A 26,007-nucleotide genomic window follows, 5' to 3' on the forward strand; every position below is an offset into this window, starting at 1 on the left:
TCTGGCTTCGCTGGAAGCGGACGGGTCAGTCGGGGCCTGGGACTTACGCTGCGATTACCGAGGAATGTGCAGCAGAAACATCAGAGAGTGCACTTTGTGTATTCTATAGGCACTTAATTAACTTAATCCCAAGCCTTAAATCACTATCACTTTCACGTGCAATATTTCATACTACTTCTGCACTCTGGACACGCCCAGCCAGACGGGCTTTTAATTAATTCTAAGCAGCACAAAGTTACTTCTCACCAACCATTAACTTCTGCGGGTTTAACCATAAACAAACCTTCGCACAGCATTTATTTTTTAAAACAGGCTTTGCTAGAATCTCTCTACTTGAGACGGGTTACCATTTTGTGAACTGCCAACCAACCCCACAAAGAGGAAGTGACCTCATGGGAGAGCAGGATGTGAACTTCGCGATACGTTCACAGAAGCAACATAAAAAAACACTTTTAGGCGCTAGAGGCCTTACCTGCCAGCCACGGAGTCATGGATGGTGAGGGAAACAGAGCGAAGACGCTCAACAACAGACGTGCGGCTGATCAACCGCTGTAAGACTACATACACAGTCACTGTATGTTGTGTGCGTGGAAAGGAAACTCCTGAGTAAGCACGTCTTGGAGTGTGTGACGTCTTACATAACGCAGACGTCACAGCAGGTGTGGTACATGGAGGCCTCATTTACGCAATAAAACGGCCAGTAAACACCCTAGCGCTCAGAGGCAGGCCTCACTGACCTCAAAGAGAACCGGCGGAGAGTGCACACACACACTGTGTGTGCTGCACTGTTCAGAGTTCAGCCCTGGAACACAGCCGCTCTCTGAGCCGGCCCAACAAGTGGCGACCTGTGGAACACCCCGGGGACGCTCATTAGCAAATGTAAAAATTTAAATAAATGTAAATTTGATACTTGTATAGCGCACTACTCACCCGCAAGGGTCTCAAGGCGCTTGTACGAATACCGCTGTGGAACCCATTCTGGCTTTCCCTGTGAGGCGTCCACTCCTGGGCACCCCCAAGGCGGAGGCCAGGCATCCTTAGCGTTGTGGGGGCCGTTGTGGAGATTAAGCAAGCTATTGCCCCGAGTTGCAGAGTGGGACTCCATGATTGGAATAGGCACCGAGGCGAGAATTATCAGGTCCGTGGAATTTTTGAGCCCAAGACCCGCCGAGGCGGGGAATTGAACCCTGGTCCCGGGCTAGACCTCTGCATCAGGGTCTGCCGCTCTAATCATTGAGCCACACTTCTCCACATGTGCAAACATCCAGAGCTCACACACAGGCTGCTCTCAGAGACACACACATACCGAGGCTCGAGACCTGGCTGGCTCTTCGACTAAAGCCAGCGCCAGATACCTTCATGGGTTAATCAGCGCTTTACAAAAACTGATTGATTGAAACAGGCAAAAACAGACCTACACAGGCAGACAGAAACCGACAGTCAGAACGACAGAGAAGAACACCTACAGAAACCGGGGCACATGCTGACACGCATACATGCTGGAAAAAACACACTTCACGTATACCTACATATAGAGAGACACACAGGCCGACAGAAACAAATACTGCCACAACAACAACAGAGACGAACATACAGAAACAGGCAAACATGCAAAAGACACCGAACAAACAGGCCTACATATAGAGAGACACACAGGCCGACAGAACAGACACAGACCCATGCCAAGAATCACGCAGAGAAAAACGCACACAAGTCCACGCAGAGGCAACCAGAACCAAACTTACCAAGGCACAAGCCACATACACAAACAGGCCTAATGGCTACAAACACAGGAATCCAAGCAAACAGTCACATGCGACCAGATTGGCAAGTACACACGCACACGCACACACACACACACACACACACACACACACATAGATACATGCGAACAGATAGACAAACAAGCAAGCAGATGCATAGAAATACACATAAACACAGGCCTCCATGTAAACACAGGCACATGCAAACAGATAGACCAGCATGCAGGTGCATAAAAAGGCACACAAGCCAGAGCCACAGGCATTCAGGTAAAAACACAGACACATGCGAACAGAGACAAGCATGTACAAAAAGACAAACAAACGTTCTATGCAGCGACAAACCAATGCAGCCAGGCACATCCCAACTTCCATCAGAACAAGCCTTTTCCTTCATCCTCAATAGTGAAGATAATCGTGAGACGGAGGTTATTTCCAATTTAACGTGACTGTGATTGAGATGTGGTTCTCTTTATTGTCAATCGTACCTTATACACTTTTATCGTACTTGTAACTGGAAAGCGCTCCGAAGTCGAGAATGGCGCGTCACAAAACTTAAAATCATTTAAATAAGTATTTTGCCAGGACTGCAGTGGAGTCTCCTCAGGGGCGGAGTGCTTCCCCTCGACTCTACCGGCCTGGGGGCGGTAGCGCTCTATGCACCTTCCTTCCCTCGAGGCGCAGAGGTGACGGCACAGACAGCACTAGCACCCACTGTTCTCACACCAAGTCTTTATTTACAGTCCTATAGCTCGATCATAGGGAGGGGGTCAGATCGAGGTATCACCACGCCCCTGCAGGAGTCACCTAGCTGGGCCCCAAAATAGCAGGGCAAGTGGCCCGAAGGACTCTATTTAAGATAACCTAGGGCACAGTGCTCTGTAATTAACACACACTCCTCCCCTTCCCCCCAGCAAGGGTCCCGTATTAATCTGGACTCATCGCTGCTCTGGCACTTACCCGCCACACTCGCAGCCATTCCAGACACATAAGGAAATAAGCGTGGCGCGGTCCTGAAAGTAAAAGAGGATCTGTTGTCTTTATGGGGCCATGTGTTTTGAAACACATGGCCCCATAAAGATAAGAAACCTTTTACTTCAGCCGGAAAGGGAACGAGCCCGTCCAAGTGGGCTGGCCGAAAAATGGAAAAGGCTACGTCAAAAAGTGCTCTTTCCCAATGGTTGGCCACCGTTTAGCATAAACCGTGACGCCGACCAATGGGAAAGAGGGGCAGGGCTTGAAGCCCTTTACAGAATTCCCTCTAATTCATTAAATCTCGCCAGCGAGACTGCGCATGTGGGCAACCCACGCCAGCCGAGACCTAAAAAGTGCAAACACTGTGGCAAAACATTGGCTTTTACAACTCTCCTTGATCCTGAAAGCTCAGAAGATGGTGATCCTGCCACAGCACCCCATTTATTGATCCAATTTTGGAAGAAAAAAACACATACGCTTGCACAGCACTTTTTCATCATTTTTCCAACAACAGAAAATGTTGCTATATTGTAGCTAGTTTTTCAGTTTCCTCCAACGGAATAGTTATACCTTGGGCTCCTTTCGTTTCCATAAGATGAGGGTAAAAATGACGTAAATTTGGCGTGGATACCTTTTGTGGGAACAAAAAGTTAAGATTGCCTAAGTGCCCCAAACGTCCAAAAAAAGGGTCTCAGCACTGTGGGGGAAAAGCCTCAGTATCTAAAGTGTTAAAGATTGGTGGGAATCCAAACTAATTACAGATGTCATTGTCCTCTAGTAGAATTTAACCTATGGCACCATGTTGGGCTTTATTTCCCTATGATACAATAATCTCTGGGCATTTGGAGTAACTCCACACAACACAACAGGTAGGAGACCTTTGGAAAAATTTGGGGAAAAGGTGTGCTAACATATGCTAATCTCCATGAGATGTGGCTAGCTTTGAGTCAGGCAGAACGGTAACATCAAGAAAGATAAAAGTTTAAGGCATGGTTGTAAGAAAGGCACCTTCTGGTACAAAGCAGTTCTCCAAATTTAGTAAACTTCTTAAGGTGTGATAAGTCGTGAGGAATGCATTAAAGGCAATAATAGATGGAAGTTAGTGAAAACGTAAGGGTAGCGTCTCATAACAATTTTGTGGAAACGTCTGAGAGAAATTAAACCTAATATTGAGGTTTTGTGGAGAAAACCACTCCGAAGATTATCAAATTTAGATCTAAGCATCTTGAAAACGATGTACCGCTATATATGATACATTGGATTCTAATAGTCCGGTAATATCTTGTCTGTAATTTCTTTATAATCGACGACTAGTGAGGCACCCAGTAGCCAATTATAAAGAAAAGACCTCAGGATTAAATACTTCTTACCTCAACTCCGCAACTTCCTCAGGTAGGTTATTTAATGTAATAATAATATTTTATTGCAATACGTATGCGTGCTATTTCTGCACAGTGAGGCTAAAAAGTTCATTTGTAAAGTTGGAACAACCCGCATTATTAGGCGTGTAAGCAGGGCCGGTGCGATCAGTGCCACCGCACCGGGCGTTGACTTGGGGTGGGGGCGTCATTTTTGAAAATGTATATTTTCATTTTACAAGCACCTGCTGCCCTGTTCCTGGCCTCCACCAATTTTCAGACATCAATTAAAATGTCAATCTAGCTGGTAATTAATTAACTTTCTGGAAAGAGACCTTAGGTTTGTCTTGGGGAAGTCTGACTCATACTAAGGTAGCGTAGAGGGTTAAAATGCCTGCTGCTAAGAACGTGTATTATGCAGATAACAAAGCACATATAATGTAAATAGATCAGTGTGCTACTGCTTCTGTAAGAGAGCTCCTTTTGTAACTTGCCGTTTATAAGTCAAAATCCTAATATATAACATTAAGTTATTAACTGTCATCAAAGAGCTGCATGCAAACTGCAAGGAATATATTAGAGCTACATGTTTTTTTGCCCCGTCTTCTATCATCCTAATCTTGTGAAAAGGGTTCATTTGGGTTGAAAACAATTCTTATTATTAAAGAGAACCCCTAACAATGATGTTGCGTTTTAAATTCAGAATTTGTGCTTTTCCAGAAAAAGGACTCAAAATATATTGCCTACCATGATAGATGACATGTCACTCCTACACTACACCTTGTAGCCCTGTCTGATGTAACATTTCCTATACACTGATTTACAACCATATGATTGTCACTGTGCAATGTTTGTGTGATGTAAAGTGCTCTGCCACGTTACAATGGTATGAGTGGTGCTATAAAGCTAAATTAATCTGAGAGGTACTGTTAAAGGGTGCTAGTGAGGGAATCCGTTACAACAAACAAATGATGGACGGAATGCTGACAATGCAGACATTCTCCCCCAGTCAAGAGATCTGGGTGAAATCCATCGTTCTTTTGCCCACTACGCCACCCCAGTTCAGACATGGCCATATGCAAATCAGTCTTGACCCTGTGCCTCATGGGAACAGTCCAGCCCGAACTACCAAGCCATGTCTTCCCTGGACCGGAATCAAGCATCCTAGGACCGGTTTCTGGCTATCAGCCGTCATCAGCCAGGATAGCTTGACTCCAGTGGCGTAGTGAGCACGGGTCCCACGTCTGGGAATACCCATCCCACTTAGGGCGAAAAGCGTTACAACATCCGTGGCAGAGGTGGTCGGGGGGGGAGGCGCCAACAGATATTGTCGCACAGGGCGCCACAAGCGCTAAAGCCGGCCCTGCGTGTAAGGAATAGCTCCGCAGTTCAGTATCCTTGTATCCAAAGACTGAGATGATTGATCGGCTTCCTTTAGGCGTTACCTCCCCAGCATCAAGTGGAAAAGCGCAGAGGCGGGACTTCCTTACCTGTAATGAGACTACTCTGACTGTAGTACCCCGCAGAGCTGCACACTTAATTTACGTGTCCAAAATGGCCACTCAACGCAGCGTGCCTGTGGGCGTGGCCAGTGAGGGAAGGCCCAGAGCAACGCCCGGGTTATCCGACACTGCAGCCGACAATAAGACTATGTGTCTGGAGTCTCTGCCCAGATACTTCCTATTCACAGTTCCACGTCCAAAGTTATAGGGGCGGTAAGTTTCCTGACTTGTCTCTAATGTCGGATGGTGATAGAAGCTGCGCAAATTCAGAGTGTTTTAGGCCAAGCGCGGGTGGTTGCTCTTTAGGGTTGGGCCTGCTGTTGGAAGTCGAGGGTTCTCGGAATCGCCATTTTGGCCCTCTTTGAAAGACCGGAATTTTACAGTCTTGGTGTGCTGCAACCTTGTGGGTGTACCACAACTGGTGGATGATGTAGTTTTCCAGGAATCTATAGCCACTCTAATAACTGTCTAGCGTTTTCTATCTTTTAATTTGGGTTTTTAGGAAAGGCCAGAGTCACACTATGATTATAAACAGCTCGTGTGCCAGCTCTCCTTTTTAAGGTAAAAATGATGTTATTTCCGCTTTCCCCCCGTCTTAAGGTTCCTCTTCTGCAATGCAACTTGCTGGAGAGATTACATTATATATTTTCCTCTTATTGTCCCCTCAATGGTGTTTCCAAATGCTGGCGAGTGCGTTATTATAACTTGCGGTCTCATCTATTTTTAGAAAACTAACATTCGTGAGGTACTTCGGAATGTTTAATTTTCTTTTCATCCTTTGCACGGTTAAGACGGATAAGACTAGAAGGGGTACACAGGGAAAGGGCTGCCGCCAAGATTCCGTGTATATTGTGAACTCAACACTTTTTACTTGCTTTACGCTGACCATGTGCCTGTATTGTGATTTTTGGTTTAACGTATGTAATGTACAGCAAAAATATATTGTTGTATAAACTACCTAACGCGAAGAAAAGTTCGCAGTTTTGTGAAACTTAAAACTTTTAAATAATGTTTGTCTGTGATGTTGATTAAGAATATTTTTTTCGCAGTTTTTTATTCTGATGATTTGTAGTCTTTTTGCATGTCTCATATGTGCTTGCGTTTATGGCTCTTTCCGAAAAAAGGCTATATTGATAGACCCAAGTTAATAGTCCAATAATTTAATAGTGCATGCTCACGAGTTGACTATGCAGCAAGCAACCTGCACCAAACTTTTATGTAGTACATACATATTATGATGGTGGTAGTAAAACGATGTTTGTGCAATATAGGAAATTGTAAAAAGTCGCAAATCTATCTTGCAGAGGTGTCCTACGTTCTCATTTGGTCAATTTCAGCATGCCATTCGTAACTTCATTACAATAGCCTCCATTTCCACACAAGATGATAGATAAGAGCTATAGCAATTTTAGTAATTCAATTTGGGACACCTGCTGTTCTTTTTTTTTTTTTTGTCCGGTAATTAAATGCTACATTACATGAACATCTTTTGGAGAGCATTGAGTAAAACAAGCGCGTCTCAGAAGCGCGTCCACAGACCGCGACCCCAATCGCTGCGCGTGCCCCGGTCTGTCTCCCTTGAGAGGCATCTCGGTGGCGAGGTGTGTGCGCGCGCGTTAGGCAGCTGCGGTCGGCAGCGGCGGGGTGTGTGCGTGCGTGTGTGTGCGTGTGCGTCTGCGCAAGCGTGTCCACAGACCCCGATCACTGCGCGTGCCCCGGTCTGTCTCCCTTGAGAGGCATCACGGCAACAATAGTTCTCCTTGGCGGCAGCGCTTCGCGCTGCAACGCCAGCAAGACCTAAAAAGGGGGGGGGGGAGAATCCATTTGCCTGTGGGCCCCCGCGGTGCCCGCTCACCTTTGCCAGCAGTTTACTGTCCCCAGCGGCCACAGGCCTCTACAGCAATTGGGTCTCCTCGTCGGCCCAGTTCTAGGCCCAGGGCCAAGCCGTCGTTAATGAGGGTCCCCGATGAAATCCTCGCCTTTCCCCGCTAACTGAGCCACGCAGCTACTGGGTGCAGCGTGAGTACATCACCAAGTCTACTGTGGGCCCCGGCAGTCTCAGTTCTCCACCTTGTTCCTCCAGACTGGCAGCCAACTCTCTCTCTCCTGCTCTGGCCATTCACTGTTTTGGGTCATCCTCAGAAAACATCCACCGGCCTGGCATCTGGTCCCAATCGGTTCCTCACTGCCTCGCTCTAAGGCGCGGGAGTGGTCCGCTGCCTCCTCGGCCTCCTGTTGCTTCACTCCTCTCACTTAGCATCAAGGCCCTCTCTGCAGCTCATTTCCCGAGCGCCGGCGCCATCTTTGGTGTAAGCCGGGTGGCTCTTGCGGGCTTAATTTTCGAGCTTGCCCGCTCGCAGCGCTGTCAGGCAGCAGGTTTGGGCATGCTGAGAGTTGAACCTAGCTCAACTGAACTCAGACTCCTTCCCACCAGACACGTATGAACAATCCTCCACTACAGTTAATGGCAAGAGAGAAATAATTTGGCTCTGATTCACTATTCGCAGAATGTTGCAATAACAGAATTCTTAAAAGGGAGGTACAGACAACCTGCAAGGCCCACCGGCACCTAGGCCAACCGGTTCCACCGGAGACTCCCCTTTCCCTGCGCCAAGTGCACTGCTTTAAGATGTAGTCTTTGTAATGGCCCACAGCTCACCTTCCTACTGCTACACCGGTTAGAAGCTAAGTGAACACTACATCATCCAATATCCAGACGTAAACAACCTGGCCAAACTGTGGCCTGGCTTTAACTGGAGGCTGGAGTAGTTCACAAACTGTGGGAGCTGCCGGTTTCCAGAAAAAGTGAAGCAATGGCTGTAGCTGCCCATAGCCATCAGGTGTCCAGTGGAGCACAAACGTTTGTAGGTGCCGAGGTTCACACCCCCCACGGCCTCAAGCCTAACTGGTACTCTGATCCGCTGTCTAAGCAAAAATGCCCCTGTGACTCACACTATTCTGGCTTTCCTCAATCAGAAGGGAGAGCTGAGGAAAGGCCAGAAATGTCAAAGTGGGACTGGAGTTGAGCAGGGGAGGTGGCTGTGGTTCTATCTGAGGCTCAGGCTTTGGCTCTGGGCTTCACAAGGAAATCCTAAATGCTGGTGTTAACATAAGGATTACTGCAGTTTACCTTCCCTGGCAGTGGGCTGCAGCCGTCCGTTTTGATTAGGGTCGGGTGCTAAAGAGCGCAGTTATCCGCCCCCTGCTAGGAACACTGAAACCAGTGCACCGGGTTCTTCTTCGCTGGAGTGTTCATTTGTTTTTTTGAGCCGGGCAGGTTTCTGGACCAATGCGAAAAGCTTGCAGCGAGCCTCTGACATAGACTTCGCTCTCGCCGCCTTTACCACCTTCCTCCTTGTGAACGTGTTTCTGCAGTGTCAACGCGTTACCGTGGCTCTCTCCAAGATGCATGGTAACACTAACTGGGTTGTCACCTTCCTGAGGTTTGCATTAGGACTCTAGAGTGAGAACCTAATCTCCACAGGTCTCAGCCGGCTACCTCTGTTGCCATTGCTGCTTTGGATTGGGCAGCCTGTTCGGGTCTGTCTGTGTCGCCACCACCCTCTCTCTTTGGTTCCCCAGCATAGCCCCAGAGGAGCTGCCTGTGCATTTGACATGCTTTGCATGACAGGTCCTCTCCTTCTAATCCCACACCACATCTGGAGTGTCAAAGTAGGCAACTTGAAACGAGACTCAACTTTGCGGGAAATATCAGGACATTGTTGAGTTGCATTTGTTTCATTTTTTGTTTTACTGCAGTGAAAGATTCTTTGTTCCTGCACCTGCGGGTTATAGTCTTGGAAAATTATGATCTTATTTGATTCAAACGCGATTTCACTGGGCTGCGCTTAGTATTGAATCTTTATCCAGGAAGTTTAGGAGGCACAGGATTATTGGAAGGGGCTAGGAGACAGGTAGGATGCCGAAGCCTAGTATGCACTTTCTGTTGCAAAGCATTCCAAGAGTTCTCCTTGAGGAATCAATGACCTGACCTGAAACAGTCCACGAGGAATCAAGGATGGATCCTGCTATCCTCCGATTTCCCCACCTGTCTAATATTGTTCTTGCCTCATCTGCCCTCCAGGCTGTCTTTCTCTATCGGGTATTTAGTGGTCATCTTGAGGTCAGCCTGATGTCTTTCATTGATTGAATGGAGTCTTCTCCAGTTGACTCACCCCCACGTCCGTAACACTATACACACCATTCCTAAGGTTTTGACTGGTCACAGATGTCTAGTCTGATTTCCTCAGTCTTGTTCTCTAATGAAATGTGCAGGTCTCTGACAGCTTGTAGAATAATGTCCTTTGTTGTACATTTGAGTCTGGCACAGTGAGCGTTGCAACCCCGAGTGCTTACATTGCACGCATCATGGTGTATTTTTTTCATATCTGAGTTTAAGGGACAGTATCATTATCCTTGGAAATGGCTGTGAGCCAGCTATTACTGCTTCAGGGAGAGATTCCCCAAAAAGGGGAAAAACTTGTGGAGGGCAGGGTTGTGCACCTGCTGCCCAGCGCCCACAGTCCTCAAGCACCACTGCCCTGGGTCCCAGGAGCATCCCTGTAAGGTTAATATGCGAGTGCCTCAGACTGCGGAAAGATATGGCAAGTGACCTGGCTCAATCTTTTCAACCATCGGGTGTGGGCAAGCCTGTCCTTTAGTTCAGTGTCCACCCATCTTACTCCTTAGGCAACACGTTCTATTGGCTACATAGGGCGGGGGGATTCAAACAGCTGGTTCCAACCAGTAATCTTCTTTACTTAGTGTCAGTCCAGCTGTGTTCTCAACGGGCAAGGTAACCCCTCCTTCTTTTATGAGCCCCACCCTTTACAAGCCTGTACTCAGTCTTTGACGTAACATAGGCATGAAAGGGTCCCAACACCATTTGGTCCCAGTGTAGGCCCCCGTTTCTAGTATTCTCTATCAGGTTTTCTTGCCCCAGGCTCCCTCCATTCGCAGATGACCTGCGCAGAGCACATCCGGAAAGCCAGTCTTGCTTGTCACTCCGTCAGCACCGTCCAGGATTGTCCCCCTTTATCCCCCCCCTCCCGCCACCCCCAACCACCCTCCTTCAGGCCACCCAACAAAGAACCTCATTCCTTGCAGCCCAGGACCCATCCTCCTGCTGCGAAGGTATCCCCAGTTCTATTGAAGGGTGGGCCTTGGGACGTTTCCAGTGCTGCCACGTTCAAATGGGCGTTCAGGTTGGTGAGTCCGTCTTCCCTATCCACAAACACCAGGCCTTGTGTGCCACCACTTGGGAATGAAAGGCACCAGCATCTGAAAAAGCACTCCGCACCTTTTGAGCTGTTCGGAGGGTGGTGTGCCTGCTTACTGTACTTCCGGTTCTGTCCTCCATCTGCTGCTGGCTCCAGTGTTCGCACTCCTGTCACGCAGGCATTTCTCCATATAGAAGAAGTATAATTGCGAATGGAAAGGGGCTAGGGTTCAGAGCATCTCTAGTGCGTGTCAGCCATGTTGGCGAGCTCCCATCAACTTTCACTTTCCTTTTTAATCCTCCAAGTTTCTGTAAAGGTTAAAATGATAAACTTCTTTGAATCACTTGACAATACAATTTTTTTTTTTTTAAAGTTCAATACTTCACATTGTGAGGATTTATGCGTGTCCTGCCAGAGCCAAGACCTAATTGACCATGTATACGCGACCTTTTACCATAAGACATTTACTTGGGATACACGTATGAATTATGAAGACTTAATTTGCTTGATCTGTTTTATAGAAACAGTCCGTTTTGCTCATGTTTTCAGAAATGTATTTCTCCAAACATTGGCTTTCTTGATGGTATTCACCGTCCTCTTTCTACTTAGTAATCAGTCAATTTGGCAATTGATGACTGTAGGAAGCCTGCTCTTTATATAGTATACCAAAAAGAGGTATACTGTACAAAGAGGCCAGGTATTCCCTTACAAGTGGGCATCTGCTTGCTCTAGCAATCCCAAGGTGCTCTTCTAGGCGATAGATTTGTGGAGCACTTTTAGGCTTATCAGAGAGGAGTGTTTGACATCTGTAATAGACACATAGTCAATAAATGATGCACACAACTCAATAAGAAGATCCACACCAATTTAAAAAATAACTTCTCTTTATATACGTTTTGGCACCAAGACTGTCAAAATCAGGGAAGTATGTTTCGAGTTATAAATTTGTACAGGTTTGAAAATCAACACAGTGCATTTTCCGAAGTGGTAATGTTATCCTATGGAGGAAAAGCAAATACTGCATACAGGCATTATACAGCGACTTACAGGATCAATCTCCTGGACTTCAGGTAAGTATGGGGCAAGGTCCAAGGCAGCACTAAAAGGTCACCTCAGGGAGCAGGGTGCAGAGGTGCTTTTTAGCATCGGGTGCCCAATGTTATCCTATGGAAGTAAAACATATACTGCATTCAGGCACTTAACGACTTACGGGGCAATCTTCTGGACTTAAGGTAATTATTGGGCAAGGTCCAAGCAGCACCAACAGGTCACCTCAGGCAGCACTGCAGTGGCCGGGTGCTTGGGTGCTTTTCTGCGTTGGTTGGCCAATGTTATCCTATTGGGAAAAACATGTACTACATTCAGGCACTTAATGACTTGCGGGACCAATCTTCTGCACTTAAGATAATTATGGTCCAAGGCGGCATTAACAGGTTACTTTGGGAGGCACTAAGACGGCCAGGTGCAGAGGTGCTTTTCAGCATTAATGAATTCAGTGTTAACCTATGGTTGAAAAACATGACTGCATTTGGGCACTTCATGATGACTTACCGGACCAATCATCCAGACTTAAGGTAATAATTGGTCAAGGTCCAATGCCACACAAACTGGTCACCTTGTGAGACTTTGGAACGTCGTGGAGCAGAAGTGTTTTAAGGTGTTGAGTGTCATATTAACCTTAATTTGAGAATGGTCCAGTTCCAAAGAGGCTGCAGGCTTGGCCTGGGAAACCAGTTGGGCTGAACCAAAAGGTTCGCTCAGGTGTCAAAATGCTGGGGGACACCTTTGGTCCTCTTCTACATGGGCAGAGGTGTCTTGAGGCATTGGGTTTTCGTCACCAGGAGCACTTGTGGTCAGGGGTCGCACGCAAAGATGCTACAGGCGCCTTCAAGGAGGTCCCCTCCCGGCAGCTCCAAGGTGAGCTTCTTTGCTGGAAGGCTGGGGGACAACGCTGACACTCTTGGACCACTTCAAGTCAGGCTTGAAGAGACTGGTGCAGTGTTTCCTGGCAGTGTCTGAATAATGCGATCTCGGATTCCACTCTGGTCTTTCTTAGGTACCTGCAAGGTGCAGGGGAACAGCTCAGCTGCTCCGCATGAGTTCCTTAGTTTTGGCAGAAGTGCTGGCAGTCCTCCCAGGCTTTTGAAGGTACAGCAGCTTTGGAGGGCGAGTAGACTGGCTCAATCGTTGGGAACAGTAGACAGGCGTGCAGGGTTGGCGCTAATTCAGTAGATTCATCCACAGATTCTGCTTATCATGGCGCTTCGGTCCGTCTTTTGGTCTGCAGGATCTGATTTACTGGTGCCAGGGACTCCCCTAAATACTAAATTTAGGGACATTAGGGGAGTGTAGGATAGTAGCCAATGGGCTACCGACCCCTGTGGTCACTACGCCTTCTATATGGCTACTTCCTGTGGGAAGTGGGCATAACCCTATCCCAGAGTTACTAAGTTTGACATCGCAAAGATGTCAGACTCTGAAAAGTCGTATCCACTTCAGGTAGCCCACCTTAGGGGTGGTACTATCCTGAGGATGGACACGCCTATCTGAATAGTAATTTTCCCACCCGTCCAGGTGCCAAAGGGGCTCTGGACAAAGGGGGTCAGCATCCTCTCCTCGGAGGGAACCCAAATTCGCATTCCAAAGATGGAGTGCTCTTTGAAGCTCCCGGTCTTAAAATGGTCATCCTGTGGGAGGGGGTGTAAAGACCCACTGCCCGAGCAGGCTTAGGCAAAGGCTCTCACAACTGGGAGTCAAACTAGTCTGTGGTTGCAGGCTGGCTAGGACAGGTCACTCAGCACACCAGTAGGTGGTAGGTTTACAGGGGGCACCTCTAAGTTGCCCTGGGAGTGCATGTATTAATCCATTGCTGGAATCAGTGTAATTATTAAATCTGAAAGAAACACGTTAGTTAGATTCCTCACCTTAGAATATCCCCAGGCGTCAGACTGGATCCGGAAGATTTTTCGTCAGCAATACCCCTTGCGCGTCGCTAGGCGTCGTCTGCGGCTCCGCGTCCGTCGTCGGCGTCGTGCGCCGGGATGACGTCGTCGGAGTACTTAGACGCCGCCCTCGCGCGCTGACGTCAGTTCTTCTTTTTTCCGCGCCAGTAAGCGCAGATCCGGGAGAGCTACCCCTTTTAGTCTTTTTTGACTAAATCTTTTTTGATCATTTTTGATCCTTGTCTGTCGACATCTGGTGCCGGTAGGATGCCTGGGTTCAAGGCTTGCGAGGATTGTCATCGACTGATGTCGGTGACCGATCACCACCGCCGGTGCCTCTACTGCTTAGGCCCCGACCACGACGCGGAGTCGTGCAACGACTGTCAGGCCCTGACTTCGAAGGCTAGGCGGGAGCGGTCCCGCAAGCTTATCGAGCTTCGCCACTCGGCTCCGCGTCGTGCGCGATCCCGGTCCAGGAGGAGGTCCAAGGATCGCTCGCGGAGCCCTAGCCGACGCCATCGATCGTCCGGCTCCAAGTCGTCGGGTAAGTCCAAACGCTCAAAGAAGTCCAAGAGGCGACATCGCTCTTCGGACTCCCCTCGCCGGTCGCGCGACTCGGCCGAGGGTCAGGGTGGTTCCACCCCCGCGGCTCCGACGGAGCCGCAGGTGCCGCGCCCGCCCCCATACTTTCCGGTCCCTGGGACTGACGCGGCGCCGGCGGAGATCAGTGCCTTCCTCTCGGCCATGAGGAGCCTGGCCCCGCCGTCGACGCCCGCTGGCGCGCCTTCGGGCCCCGCGGACTCGACTGGGCGACCTCGCGTGCCGGCGGCTCCGGCCCCGGCGCCGTCGACGACTCCGGTCTCGACGCCGCAGGTCCCCGCGGGGCCCATGCCTGGGCCCCAGTCGACGCCGGTTGACCTAGTCACTCCTCCACCGGCGCCGACGCCTGAACCACCGACGCCGCCGACGCCTTTGACGCCGACACCCCAGTTTAGCCCTCATCCGGACCCGGCGCCGGCGCGGCGTCGACCGACGCCGCATCCGACGCCGCTTGAGTCCTACCATCTCTACAGTCCGGTTCCGATCATTCCTCCTGTTTATCAGGAATCGGAAGAAGGGGGCGACTGGGAGGGGTTCGAGGACCCTCTGGCTGTTCAGTCACAGCTTTCTCAGGACTGGGCAGATGAACTGGGGGAGGCCAGTGGGCTGGACACCTCGCCAGACACTGGATTCACTTCTCCTCTGACCGTGGCTTCGGAGGAGGGTGCAGCATTTTCTGTGGTGCTGCGCAAGGCGGCCGAGGCCCTTGGGCTCGAGTTGCCTGCCGTGGCTGTGAGGACTAACATCCTCACTGAGGTGCTTCAAACCTCAGCAAGCTCCACTGTGCTATGCTGCCGTTCAACGAGGCCCTCACTGACGTTCTGCAGGGCACCTGGTCCAAGCCCTCCACAGTTCCTCCTGTGGATAGGAACGTTGCCAGGCGCCACCGCCCTGCTCCGGGCGACCCCAGTTTCCTGTCCCAACACCCCACCCCCGAGAGTCTGGTTATCCAGGCCTCTACCTCCCAATCCTCCTTCCCGACCGTTCCGCCGGACCGGGATTCCAAGAGACTCGAGCAGTTTGGCAAGAAACTGTTCTCGTCCCTTAGTTTGGGCCTGCGGTCCTTAAATACCGCCTGTCTCTTGGACCGTTATTCCTATTCCCTGTGGGATGCGGTGGAGGACGTGCTGCCCCTGTGTCCGGAGGAGGTCCGGACGCGTCTTACCCAGGCTTTGGCCGATGGGAGGGATGCAGCACGGCACGCCATACGCTGTGGGCTTGACACCACGGACTCGCTGGGTCGGGCGATTTCAACCACGGTGGCGCTCCGCCGCCACGCCTGGATGCGGTCCACGTCATTTTCCGGGGATGTCCAGACCACCCTCATGGACATGCCCTTTGATGGCACTCGCCTGTTTGGTGAGAAGGCGGACAGTGCGCTGAACCGCTTTAAGGACTCCCGGGCTACGGCCAAGTCCTTGGGCCTCTCGGCTCCGCGGGCGCACACCTCCGCTTTTCGCCCCTTTCGTGGCCAAGGAAGGGGCGCCTCCTCACGTCCGCAAAGCCACCAGCCGCAGAACCAACCTGCGCGCGGTCGTGGACGTGGCTTCCGCCGTGGCGGAAATGGAGGCCGACGTGGTCAGCCCACTTCCACCCCTGCAGCATCCGCCTCAAAGCCCTCCTAGTCCGAGCTTTCAGGCCCATACCACGCCAGTGAGCGGCAGAGTTCGCCATCACCTGCTCCACTGGCTGTCCATAACATCGGACAGGTGGGTGCTGCAAATCGTCCGAAGGGGCTACTCCCTCCCCTTCGAGACGACCCCTCCAGCCATGCCACCGCAGCACCACCGTATCTCGGGGGATCATTTGAATCTTCTCCGCGAGGAAGTTTCGGCTCTCTTGGCCAAGGGGGCCGTCGAGCGCGTTCCGAGTCCAGAAGTAGGTCGTGGTTGTTATTCCCACTACTTTCTGGTTCCCAAGAAGGGCAAGGGGGGCCTACGCCCTATCTTGGACCTCCGGAACGTCAATGCCTTCCTCCGAAAGGAAAGGTTCAAGATGCTAACGTTGGCTCAGGTTTTAGCTGCCCTAGACCCTGGAGACTGGATGGTAGCGTTGGACTTGCAGGACGCATATTTCCACATCCCCGTCCTGCCGGCCCACCGGCGTTACCTGCGGTTCACGGTGGGCCAAGAGCACTTTCAGTTTACCGTGCTCCCCTTCGGCCTCACCAGTGCCCCTCGGGTGTTCACGAAAGTGATGGCGGTGGTCGCAGCTCATCTGCGCAGATCAGGGGTTCCAGTCTTCCCCTATCTCGACGACTGGTTGTTGAAGGCGGGCTCGCCCCAGGCAGTCGTCTCCCACCTCCAGACTACGGCGGATCTCCTGCATTTGCTGGGGTTTTCCATCAACGTGCCGAAGTCACACCTGAGTCCCTCTCAGAAGCTCCTCTTCATCGGAGCGGTTCTCGATTCGGCGCAGTTCCGGGTCCATCCACCGGAACAGCGGGTCCGGGATATACGGGCCCTGATTCCCATCTTTCGGCCTCTATCCCGGGTTTCGGTCAGGCTAGTGTTGCGGCTTCTGGGGCTGATGGCCTCCTGCATCCTACTAGTGCATCACGCCAGGCGGCGCATGCGGGCTCTGCAGTGGGACCTGAAGTTTCAGTGGGCCCAGCATCACGGCAACCTGTCCGACCATGTCTTGATCTCGGAGGGCACTGCACAACAGTTGCAGTGGTGGCTCACGGACCGCGAGTGGGTCAAGGGCAAGAGCCTCTCCCTTCCCCAACCGGAGCATGTCGTAGTGACGGATGCGTCCCTCCTGGGATGGGGTGGCCATATGGGAGAGGCGGAGATCAGAGGCCTCTGGTCTCCGGCGGAGTATCGTCTCCACATCAACCTGTTGGAGTTGAGAGCGATCCGGCTTGCACTGAAAGCCTTCCTTCCCTCTGTCAGGGGAAGTGTCGTGCAGGTGTTCACGGACAACACCACCGCCATGTGGTATTGCAACAAACAGGGCGGGGTGGGGTCGTGGACCCTTTGTCAGGAGGCTCTGCGCCTCTGGACATGGCTGGAACACCAGGGCGTCACCCTGGTGGTTCAACATCTGGCGGGCTCTCTGAACGCCAGAGCAGACGAACTCAGCCGCCGGTGCATGATGGATCACGAATGGCGTCTGAACTCCGAAGTGGCGCAAGGCCTCTTTCAGCAGTGGGGAGAGCCTTGGTTAGATCTATTCGCCACCGAAGAGAACGCGCAATGTCAGCAGTTCTGCGCGTTGGAATTTCCAAGGCGGCACTCGCTCGGCGACGCTTTTCGTCACGAGTGGAGTTGCGGTCTGTTGTACGCTTTTCCGCCTATACCACTTCTGCCCAGAGTGCTGAAGAAGATCAGGCACGACCGGGCCCAAGTCATCTTGGTGGCTCCGGATTGGGCACGAAGATACTGGTATCCCGAGCTACTCAGTATGTTGACCGATCCCCCGATTCGTCTGCCCCTTCGGGAGGATCTTCTGTCGCAGCAGCAGGGGACGGTCCTCCACCCGAACCTGTCCAGCCTCCACCTCCATGCGTGGAGATTGAGCGGCGGCAGTTGATGCCATTTGACTTGCCTCCTGAAGTCTGTGATATCATTCTGGCAGCCAGGCGTCCCTCCACAAAGTCGGTATACGCCTGCCGGTGGAACAAATTTGTGGCATGGTGCACAGCAAAGGCTGTGGATCCCCTTTCCGCCCCTCTTTCTGAGGTTCTCCTCTTTCTTCTTTCTCTGGCCCGGCAGGGCTCTGCCCTGGGCACCCTGAAAGGTTATCTTGCTGCCATCTCCGCCTTCTTGCGGCTTCCTGATCAGCCTTCTCTTTTCAAGTCCCCTGTGGTTACACGCTTTCTCAAAGGCATTACACATACGTTCCCTCCGGTCCCTTTTGTAATGCCTCAGTGGGACTTGAATCTGGTCTTGACATTCTTGATGTGCGCTCCCTTCGAGCCTCTTCACAATTGCCCTCTTCGTCTTCTGACTCTTAAGACTGCTTTTCTGGTAGCCATCACCTCGGCTAGACGGGTGAGTGAGCTCCAGGCTTTATCTTCAAAGCCTCCTTTTCTGTCTGTTCATCCGGACAAGGTTGTCCTTCGGCCTCGTCCCTCCTTTCTTCCTAAAGTGGTGACTCCATTTCACCGTGGGCAGTCTGTCACCTTGCCCACCTTCTTTCCGCCTCCGCATCCTTCCAAAGAGGAAGAGAGGCTCCACCGTCTGGACCCAAAACGTGCGCTCTCCTTTTATCTGGACCGCACAAAACAGTTCCGGGTGGACGACCAGCTTTTTGTTGGGTACGTGGGCGCTAAGAAGGGGAAAGCTGTGCACAAACGGACCATCTCTCGGTGGGTCGTTTTGTGTATAAAAATTTGCTATTCCTTGGCTAAAAAGGACCCTCCTGCTGTGCTGCGCGCCCATTCTACTCGGGCCACGGCGGCTACTACTGCCTTGGGACGGGGAGTCCCTTTGCAGGACATCTGTCAGGCGGCGACGTGGGCTTCGCTACACACGTTTGCCAGGCATTATTGTCTTGACAGCCAAGTCCGGAGGGATGGCTTCTTTGGCCGTTCTGTCCTCCAGGACTTTCTGGTGTGATCTTGGTTCGCAGACCCACCACCGGGGATGGTATTGCTTGGGTATCTTTTCTAAGGTGAGGAATCTAACTAACGTGTTTCTTTCAGATGAACAAGTTACTTACCTTCGGTAACGATGTATCTGTAAGAAACATTAGTTAGTTAGATTCCTCACCGACCCACCCATCCTCCCCGTTCTGCGAACTGACATCTAGGGTTAAGGTTGTCCTTTCAGGCCCCTAGATTGTATTTTTGGCACCAGTGTCGGTCTTTGCATGGCTCTGCGTTCCTGGCGCGGAAGGCTATGTACAAGAACTGACGTCAGCGCGCGAGGGCGGCGTCTAAGTACTCCGACGTCATCCCGGCGCACGACGCCGACGACGGACGCGGAGCCGCAGACGACGCCTAGCGACGTGCAAGGGGTATTGCTGACGAAAAATCTTCCGGATCCAGTCTGACGCCTGGGGATATTCTAAGGTGAGGAATCTAACTAACTAATGTTTCTTACAGATACATCGTTACCGAAGGTAAGTAACTTGTTCTACAAGATGTTTGATACCGAACATCTCTAGCTTCAGTGAAGCCATCATGTAGCTGGGGAACTCTTTTTTTGACCAGTGTTTCTAGCACATACTTAAAATGGCTTCCCTGGTCACTTGTGCTGGCAGTAATTGAACTGGCCAGCACAGGGGCTTATCTGCTCATGCAGATATGTCCACACATGTAATATAATGCCCCCTGCATTAGGGGCTGAAAGGCCTGCTGTAGTGGTGAATTACAAATATTACATGCAGTGTAAGGGGACTTGGCACACAGGAGTGTGACATGTTCTTTTGAGTTTTTAGAGCACTTTGTCACACAACCTGCAGTTGCAGTCTGAGAGTTTGGCGCTAGGTCCCCTAGAGTGGCACAAGATATGCTGCAGCTCTTAGGGACCCTCTTTAGTACCTATGCCCTTAGTACCAGAGGTACCACTTTCAGGGGTGCTAAAGGCCTGGTCATTTGGGGATCAAATGACAAGTTCTCTTGTTTCAAGTAAAGAACACTGGTGCTGGGAACCTGTTTAGCATGAATTCTATGTACTTCAGTCCAAGATTCATCAAATACCAGACGACAAAGTGGTCGGACAACTGCAACAAAAACACAGTTTCCTACAATGTCTACCACAATTTATGTGTTACATACTCTTACCTTTAGTGCAGCTATAGTCCTTTGTCCTAGGTGTGAATGTATTTTTATCCTACCCCAACCCTTTTCAGTGGCCCGATCCATCTCCCCGACTTGGTGGAACTGAAATAGTCAGGCTTTGTGTGGCATATAATAAGTAGGTACTGAAAAGAAGACAGCTTTGTTTTTAACACGTTTTGGAAGCAGCCCTTGGTCCTTGCAATCAATGGGAGAAGTTCTGTAGGTCGTTGATATTGGGAAAAACTAGGTTCACTAGTCCGCATAACTTTCTTGCTTACCTTATGTTGCAAATCAAGGTTATGTGGAAATTGCAGAATTGTTTTTTCTGTGATCTATTTAATTCATATTCTCCAATTCTAGGTTATTAGTCAATTGAAGTTACCAGTCAAGGATTGCTGTTCACTTGTTGATGAATTAAAGTCCAGAACATTTCCAGGGTAAGTTGAAAATACTTGTTGTAATAGATGTCAGTTAATGTAGTAAATAAATGATGTAACTGAAGTAAATAAGAGTTTTATGTCCTGTTATAAAATTCAAAAACCTTAATCCATTTAAACAAAGTATTTTCCTTCTTTTGCTTTGATATTTATGCCTTCATGTTCATTAACATCAATTGCAACCTATGGTTAGTAATATATATGCGAAGTCATTACCTGTTTACACTTCCTTTCCTCAACCAACATTGCTTTCCTACTCATTAAACCCCCCCCCCTCCCCCCCACCCCCACGTGCTAAGACTTTTATGGGATATTTGGGGTAGTTCGCGCTTCCTGTAACATTTTGACCACATAAGGTATCCACGCCAAATTTGCGTCCTTTTCTTACAACATCATGAGGATTCTAAGGTACCCAGGCTTTGTGGATTCCCCTGGAGGGGACCCAGAAATTACCCAAAATACAGCAAAATTTTAGTTTTTGGGGGGAAAATGGGAAAAAAAACTGCTGCAAATGAGTGTCTGAGTTTTCCCTGCAAGTGGTATCAAAAAGGGTTTGCGGGGCTGAAATCAGCATTTTCCCAGCTTTTAGGGATTGACAGACTTTTGTCAGAAAACCAACATTTTTTTACACAGTTTTGGCATTTTTCTGGGTCATGGCCTATTTTTGCTATTTTTTGTGCTTTCAACCTCCTTCCAGTTAATGGTAGAAATGGGTATGAAAGCAATAATGGATCCTGGAAAGCTATACATTTTTGAAAAGTAGACAAAATTCTGAATTCAGCAAGGGGTCATTTGTGTAGATCCTTCAGGGTTTCTTTATAGAAATTGACAGTTAAATATAGGAAAAATTGAAAATTAGTTGAAAAAACCAGCCTTTTGTGTCAACGTTTTCACCTGTAACTTCTTCTAATTATGACAGCTCTTTGAAAGCAATATACCTTTACATCCGCGGGACCTTATTGGTTGTGGAGATATATAGGACTTGTAGGTTCACCAAGAACCCGACGAACCCAGAGCCAAAAACTCAGCAGCGACTTGCAATGGTTTTTTTAAAATTATGTAGCGGGTATATAGCAATTAATCTGGGAAAATGTATACATGGAAAAATTGGTATGAAAGACACCTATGTATTTCTGAAATGGGAACAAGATATAAAGTTTAGAAACAGTAGATATTTGCACATTTCCGAAATTGGGAACACTCATACTAGCATGAGAATTATCGCTCATTTTTCAAAATGACTTCTTTTTTTACACATTGTCTTTCATTTGGAAGGCAGAAATGAATTGAAAGTCAATAGGTAATAACAGTTGCTTTACAAATCTGAATTACCCTAAGTCTCCCGCTACTAAAAATGGTTCCTCACTTGTGTGGGTAGGCATAGTGCCCACGTCAGGAAATGGCTCAAAACGCACCGTGAACACACCGCATTTTCACAATGAAAAATTAACCTTTTTTTTTAAAAAAAAATGCCTAGCTGTAGTTTTTAATCGTAGCTCTGCCGGCACCTAGGGAAACCTAGCAAACCTATACATTTTTGAAAACTAGACACCCAGGGGAACACAGGATGGTGTGACTTGACCGCCTCCCACCAGGTTCTGCTACCCAGAATCCCTTACAAACCACAAAAAGTTTTTTTTAAAAAGCAAATTTTCCTCACATTTATGTGGTGGAAAGTTCTGGAATCTGCGTGGATCCACCCCGCGTTCCCCAAAGTCTTCCGAGACAAATGGTACCTCACTTGTGTGGGTAGGCCTAATGGCCGCAACAGGTAACGGCGCAAAATGCAATGTGGACACAACACAATTTCACAGTGAAAAATGACCCTTTTTTGGCAAAGTGCCTAGCTGTAGTCTTTGAACCCTAGCTCTGCCGGCACCTAGGGAAACCTACCAAACCCACACATTTCTGAAAACTAGACACCCGGGGAATTCCAGGGAGGTATGGCTTGCGTGTATCCCCCAATGTTTCCTTACATAGAATCCCCTGCAAACCTCAATTTTAGCTGAAAAAAGCACTTTTTCACACATTTTTGTATGGGAAAGTTGTGGCATCACTGGGCTGACACAAATTTCCTACCACCCAGCGTTCCCCAGGGTCTCCCGATAAAAAAAAATGGTGCCTCACTCGTGTGGGAGGCCCAAGTACCCGCGACGGGCAAGGGCCCAAAACGTAGTGAGGTGACATCAAAATTGCCTATCACAAAACAACCTGGTTTTGCAAGGGGGGTTACCTGGGTTTTTGGCCCCTTGCTTGGCGGCCATCTAGGGAAACCTACCAAACTAGACACCCGGGGGATTCCAAGGCGGTATGGCTTGCATGGATCCCCCAACGTTTCCTTACCCAGAATCCCCTGCAAACCTCAATTTTAGTTGAAAAAATCACTTTTATCACACATTTTTGTGTGGAGCAGTTGTGGCATCATTGGGCTGACACAAATTTCCTACCACCCAGGGTCTCCCGATAAAAATGGTGCCTCACTCGTGTGAGAGGCCCAAGTACCTGCGACGGGCAAGGACCCAAAACATTTTGTGATAGGCAATTTTGATGTTGCCTCACTACGTTTTGGGCCCTTGTCCGTCGCGGTTACTTGGACCTCCCACACGAGTTTCATATGTGATACACACAAGACCATTGACACCACCCGGCATGAAACCAACACATTACAACACTCACAAAAAGGGACAAGGTACATCCTATTTGAGAAAGACAGAAAAGACAAATATTTCTGCACAACCACCTATTCTTCAAGCACACAGACATACTGGTTGTATTTGGCACGAGGGTGAGTGATGGTTCAGTATATACAGTTGTATTAACCAGAGATTTCACAAAAATTAAATGCACTGTTAATAATTGAAAGGACGAGAACCTGAACCATTGACTCACAGCTCGTGAGCTATAAAGCCACGACAAGGCACCAACCGCTTTACAGGCCATTCATACACCTTTCATACGTGTGAGACATTCAAAACCATTCACACTGCCATTCAAGGGCTCAACACTTTCACACCCCTTCTTCCTGACACAGCAACCACACCAGCTTAAGGATTGCGTGGAGTGGTGTTTAGCTAGCAGTGTGTGTAGTGACCAGCAGCAAGTCACTACTCGCACACCGCCAGCCAAGCGCCAGTCTACGCGCACCGCCAGCCAAGCGCCAGTCTACGCGCACCGCCAGCCAAGCGCCAGTCCACGCGCACCGCCAGCCAAGCGCCAGTCCACGCGCACCACCAGCCAAGCGCCAGTCCACGCGCACCGCCAGCCAAGCGCCAGTCCACGCACACCACCAGCCAAGCGCTAGCCTACACACACCGCCATCACATTTAGGATTTTTTTATACAAAAAAGAAAACGCAAACAAATTGCAAATAGATACAAATCTACTAACCCAAAATCTGAAACTAAATACATTGCATAAACGCCAACCTTGACACTGAACAAAAAATATAAAACAATAGAGACCAGGTAGTTCATTTTACCACTCATGGATGCTCCCAAAAAATATTTTGCTCCAGGCCGTCATGAGCACAGAAAGGGTTAACATGATTCCTAGCATTAAAATTGCCCGAAGCTTTCCATACCTGGTCTTAGATTTTCTTTAGGCTTAGATGTTTTACTAAGTTCTAAGTTGTGGTGACAAAATGCAAACTCTACCTTATTTGGTCTGGTGTGTGTGAATGTGTTTGTGCTCGCCATTATTGGTTGTCTCTCATCCTGATTATGAGCGGCTGCAGATGCAGCTTTTTCCCCGGTACGGATAGGCGACCAATAATAGCGCGCACATGCATGGGACCAAATACGGTGTGAACCAGGCGTTTATTATTAAGACAGAACCCCAGCACAAATAATAAGCATATTAGCTTCAAGTGGAGTGCCAGCCGGCACGATTTGTCCCAAGGAGACCCTTAGAATCAATATAGGGATCGAAACGCAGCCAAATCAATGGGGAATGTCTGTTGCATAATTACATTTTAGATAGGAACTGATAGATTTTTGTCCAACTGTTATTTTGAAAGGAATGTTTTAAGATATCCTACTGTATATATGGATCATTGTAAATACTGCACACCACTTCACTTTCTGAGCATCTGTACTTAGATTATTTGACATCTATTTGATACACTTTGAGAATAAATGGAGCAATATATTTTGTATGTCTACAGTTTAACTATATGTGAAAAATAGTCCCACTAAACAATTGCTGTTTATTTACATGGATCTGAATATAAGCACCATCCAAGTGAGATGATGTCCGTCCTTTCTCACTGTGCCTTCATATATAAATAGATGTATGTGTGAGATACGCACAAAGATAGTGTATCAGATCATCCCCAAATTTCCGTGGCTGTTTGCGACACCACAGCAGATGGAGGCATTTAAAAAAGCCATGCTTCCAATATTTGGAGCTTTGTTGCTTCGTTGTAAAGCACCTTCAGGTCCTACGAATCCATAGAGGCCTCCAGTTGAGTGATCACCAGCAGGTCTGGCTTCGGCATCCTCTATGCCTCCCAAACCCGCCTTGAGTTCAGCTCTAACTCCGGAGCAGACTATGCACACAGCACAAAGATCCTTTCCTTTTCCTGCCACGTATATGCCTCCAGGACTGTAGGAGGATGCCCATGCCATTGTCTCCATCTTTGCTGCCTCGGAACAGTTCTGATGTCCCTGGACTCCCGTACCTTCTGACTGATAACAGTGCCTTTGCCTAGGAGCCAACCTCCAGTGCCTCAGCGATTTTTTTTTTTTTTTTTTTTTTTTTGGGACCCCCCCAGATTTTGGAAATGATAAAGATGAATTTCTCCTACAATATGATGATGATTATTTTTATTTGAATCCTCTAGGGGCCATTGGGTTCGGCACTTCTCTGACAGGTGGCTGGGTTCTGTCCTTGGCCCTTCCATGGAAGAGTCTACCTCATTCACTGCATTAGTCAAACACCTGAAGTTCTAGACTTGTCATTAATATCTGCTGAGGCAAAAAACAATGTCCTTACTGAAGTCTTGCATCCCAGATATACCTCGCCTGAACTTTTGCAGCCATTGAATGAAGTACTTACTGACACCCTCATGGATATTTTTGCTAAGCCCTATCCCTGCCCCCGGTAAACAGACAATTGGCATGATGCCACAGACCCACTCTGGGTGACCCTCCCTTCCTGTCTCAGCACCAAACCCTAGAGAGCCTGGAAATTCAGGAATCTAGTAGCTGGGTTAATCTCAATTCTTTCCCTATGACCCCCTCCCCGCAACATAGTTGAAAATAATTGAGGCATTCGGAAAGAGGATGTTCCTATCGCTAGTCTCTCCCAGTCAACACCATCTGTTTGTTGGGTAGGTGTTCCCATGCATTTTAAGATTTGGTCGCAGAGATCTTACTATCAGGCCCAGAGAAACTTTGTGCCAACTTGGCACAGCCTATTCAGGATTGCCAGGACACGGTCAAACATGTTGTAGGGGCATGCCTGGACATGACTGACTGTTTAGGCAG

General features: G+C 49.0%; 1 protein-coding gene across 1 annotated transcript in view; it reads left to right on the top strand.

Annotated features, from left to right (window-relative positions):
• The window catches only part of RNF17 (ring finger protein 17), a 2,644,767-nt gene that overhangs the window by 843,604 nt on the left and 1,775,156 nt on the right, over positions 1-26,007 (top strand). The window contains exon 11 of the mRNA XM_085621540.1: positions 20,445-20,521. Within this exon, the coding sequence (XP_085477666.1) occupies positions 20,445-20,521 (77 nt within the window). The remainder of the gene's footprint in view (positions 1-20,444; positions 20,522-26,007) is intronic.

Source organism: Triturus cristatus, chromosome 8 (genome assembly GCF_964204655.1).
Source record: "Triturus cristatus chromosome 8, aTriCri1.1, whole genome shotgun sequence".
NCBI lineage: Eukaryota > Metazoa > Chordata > Amphibia > Caudata > Salamandridae > Triturus > Triturus cristatus.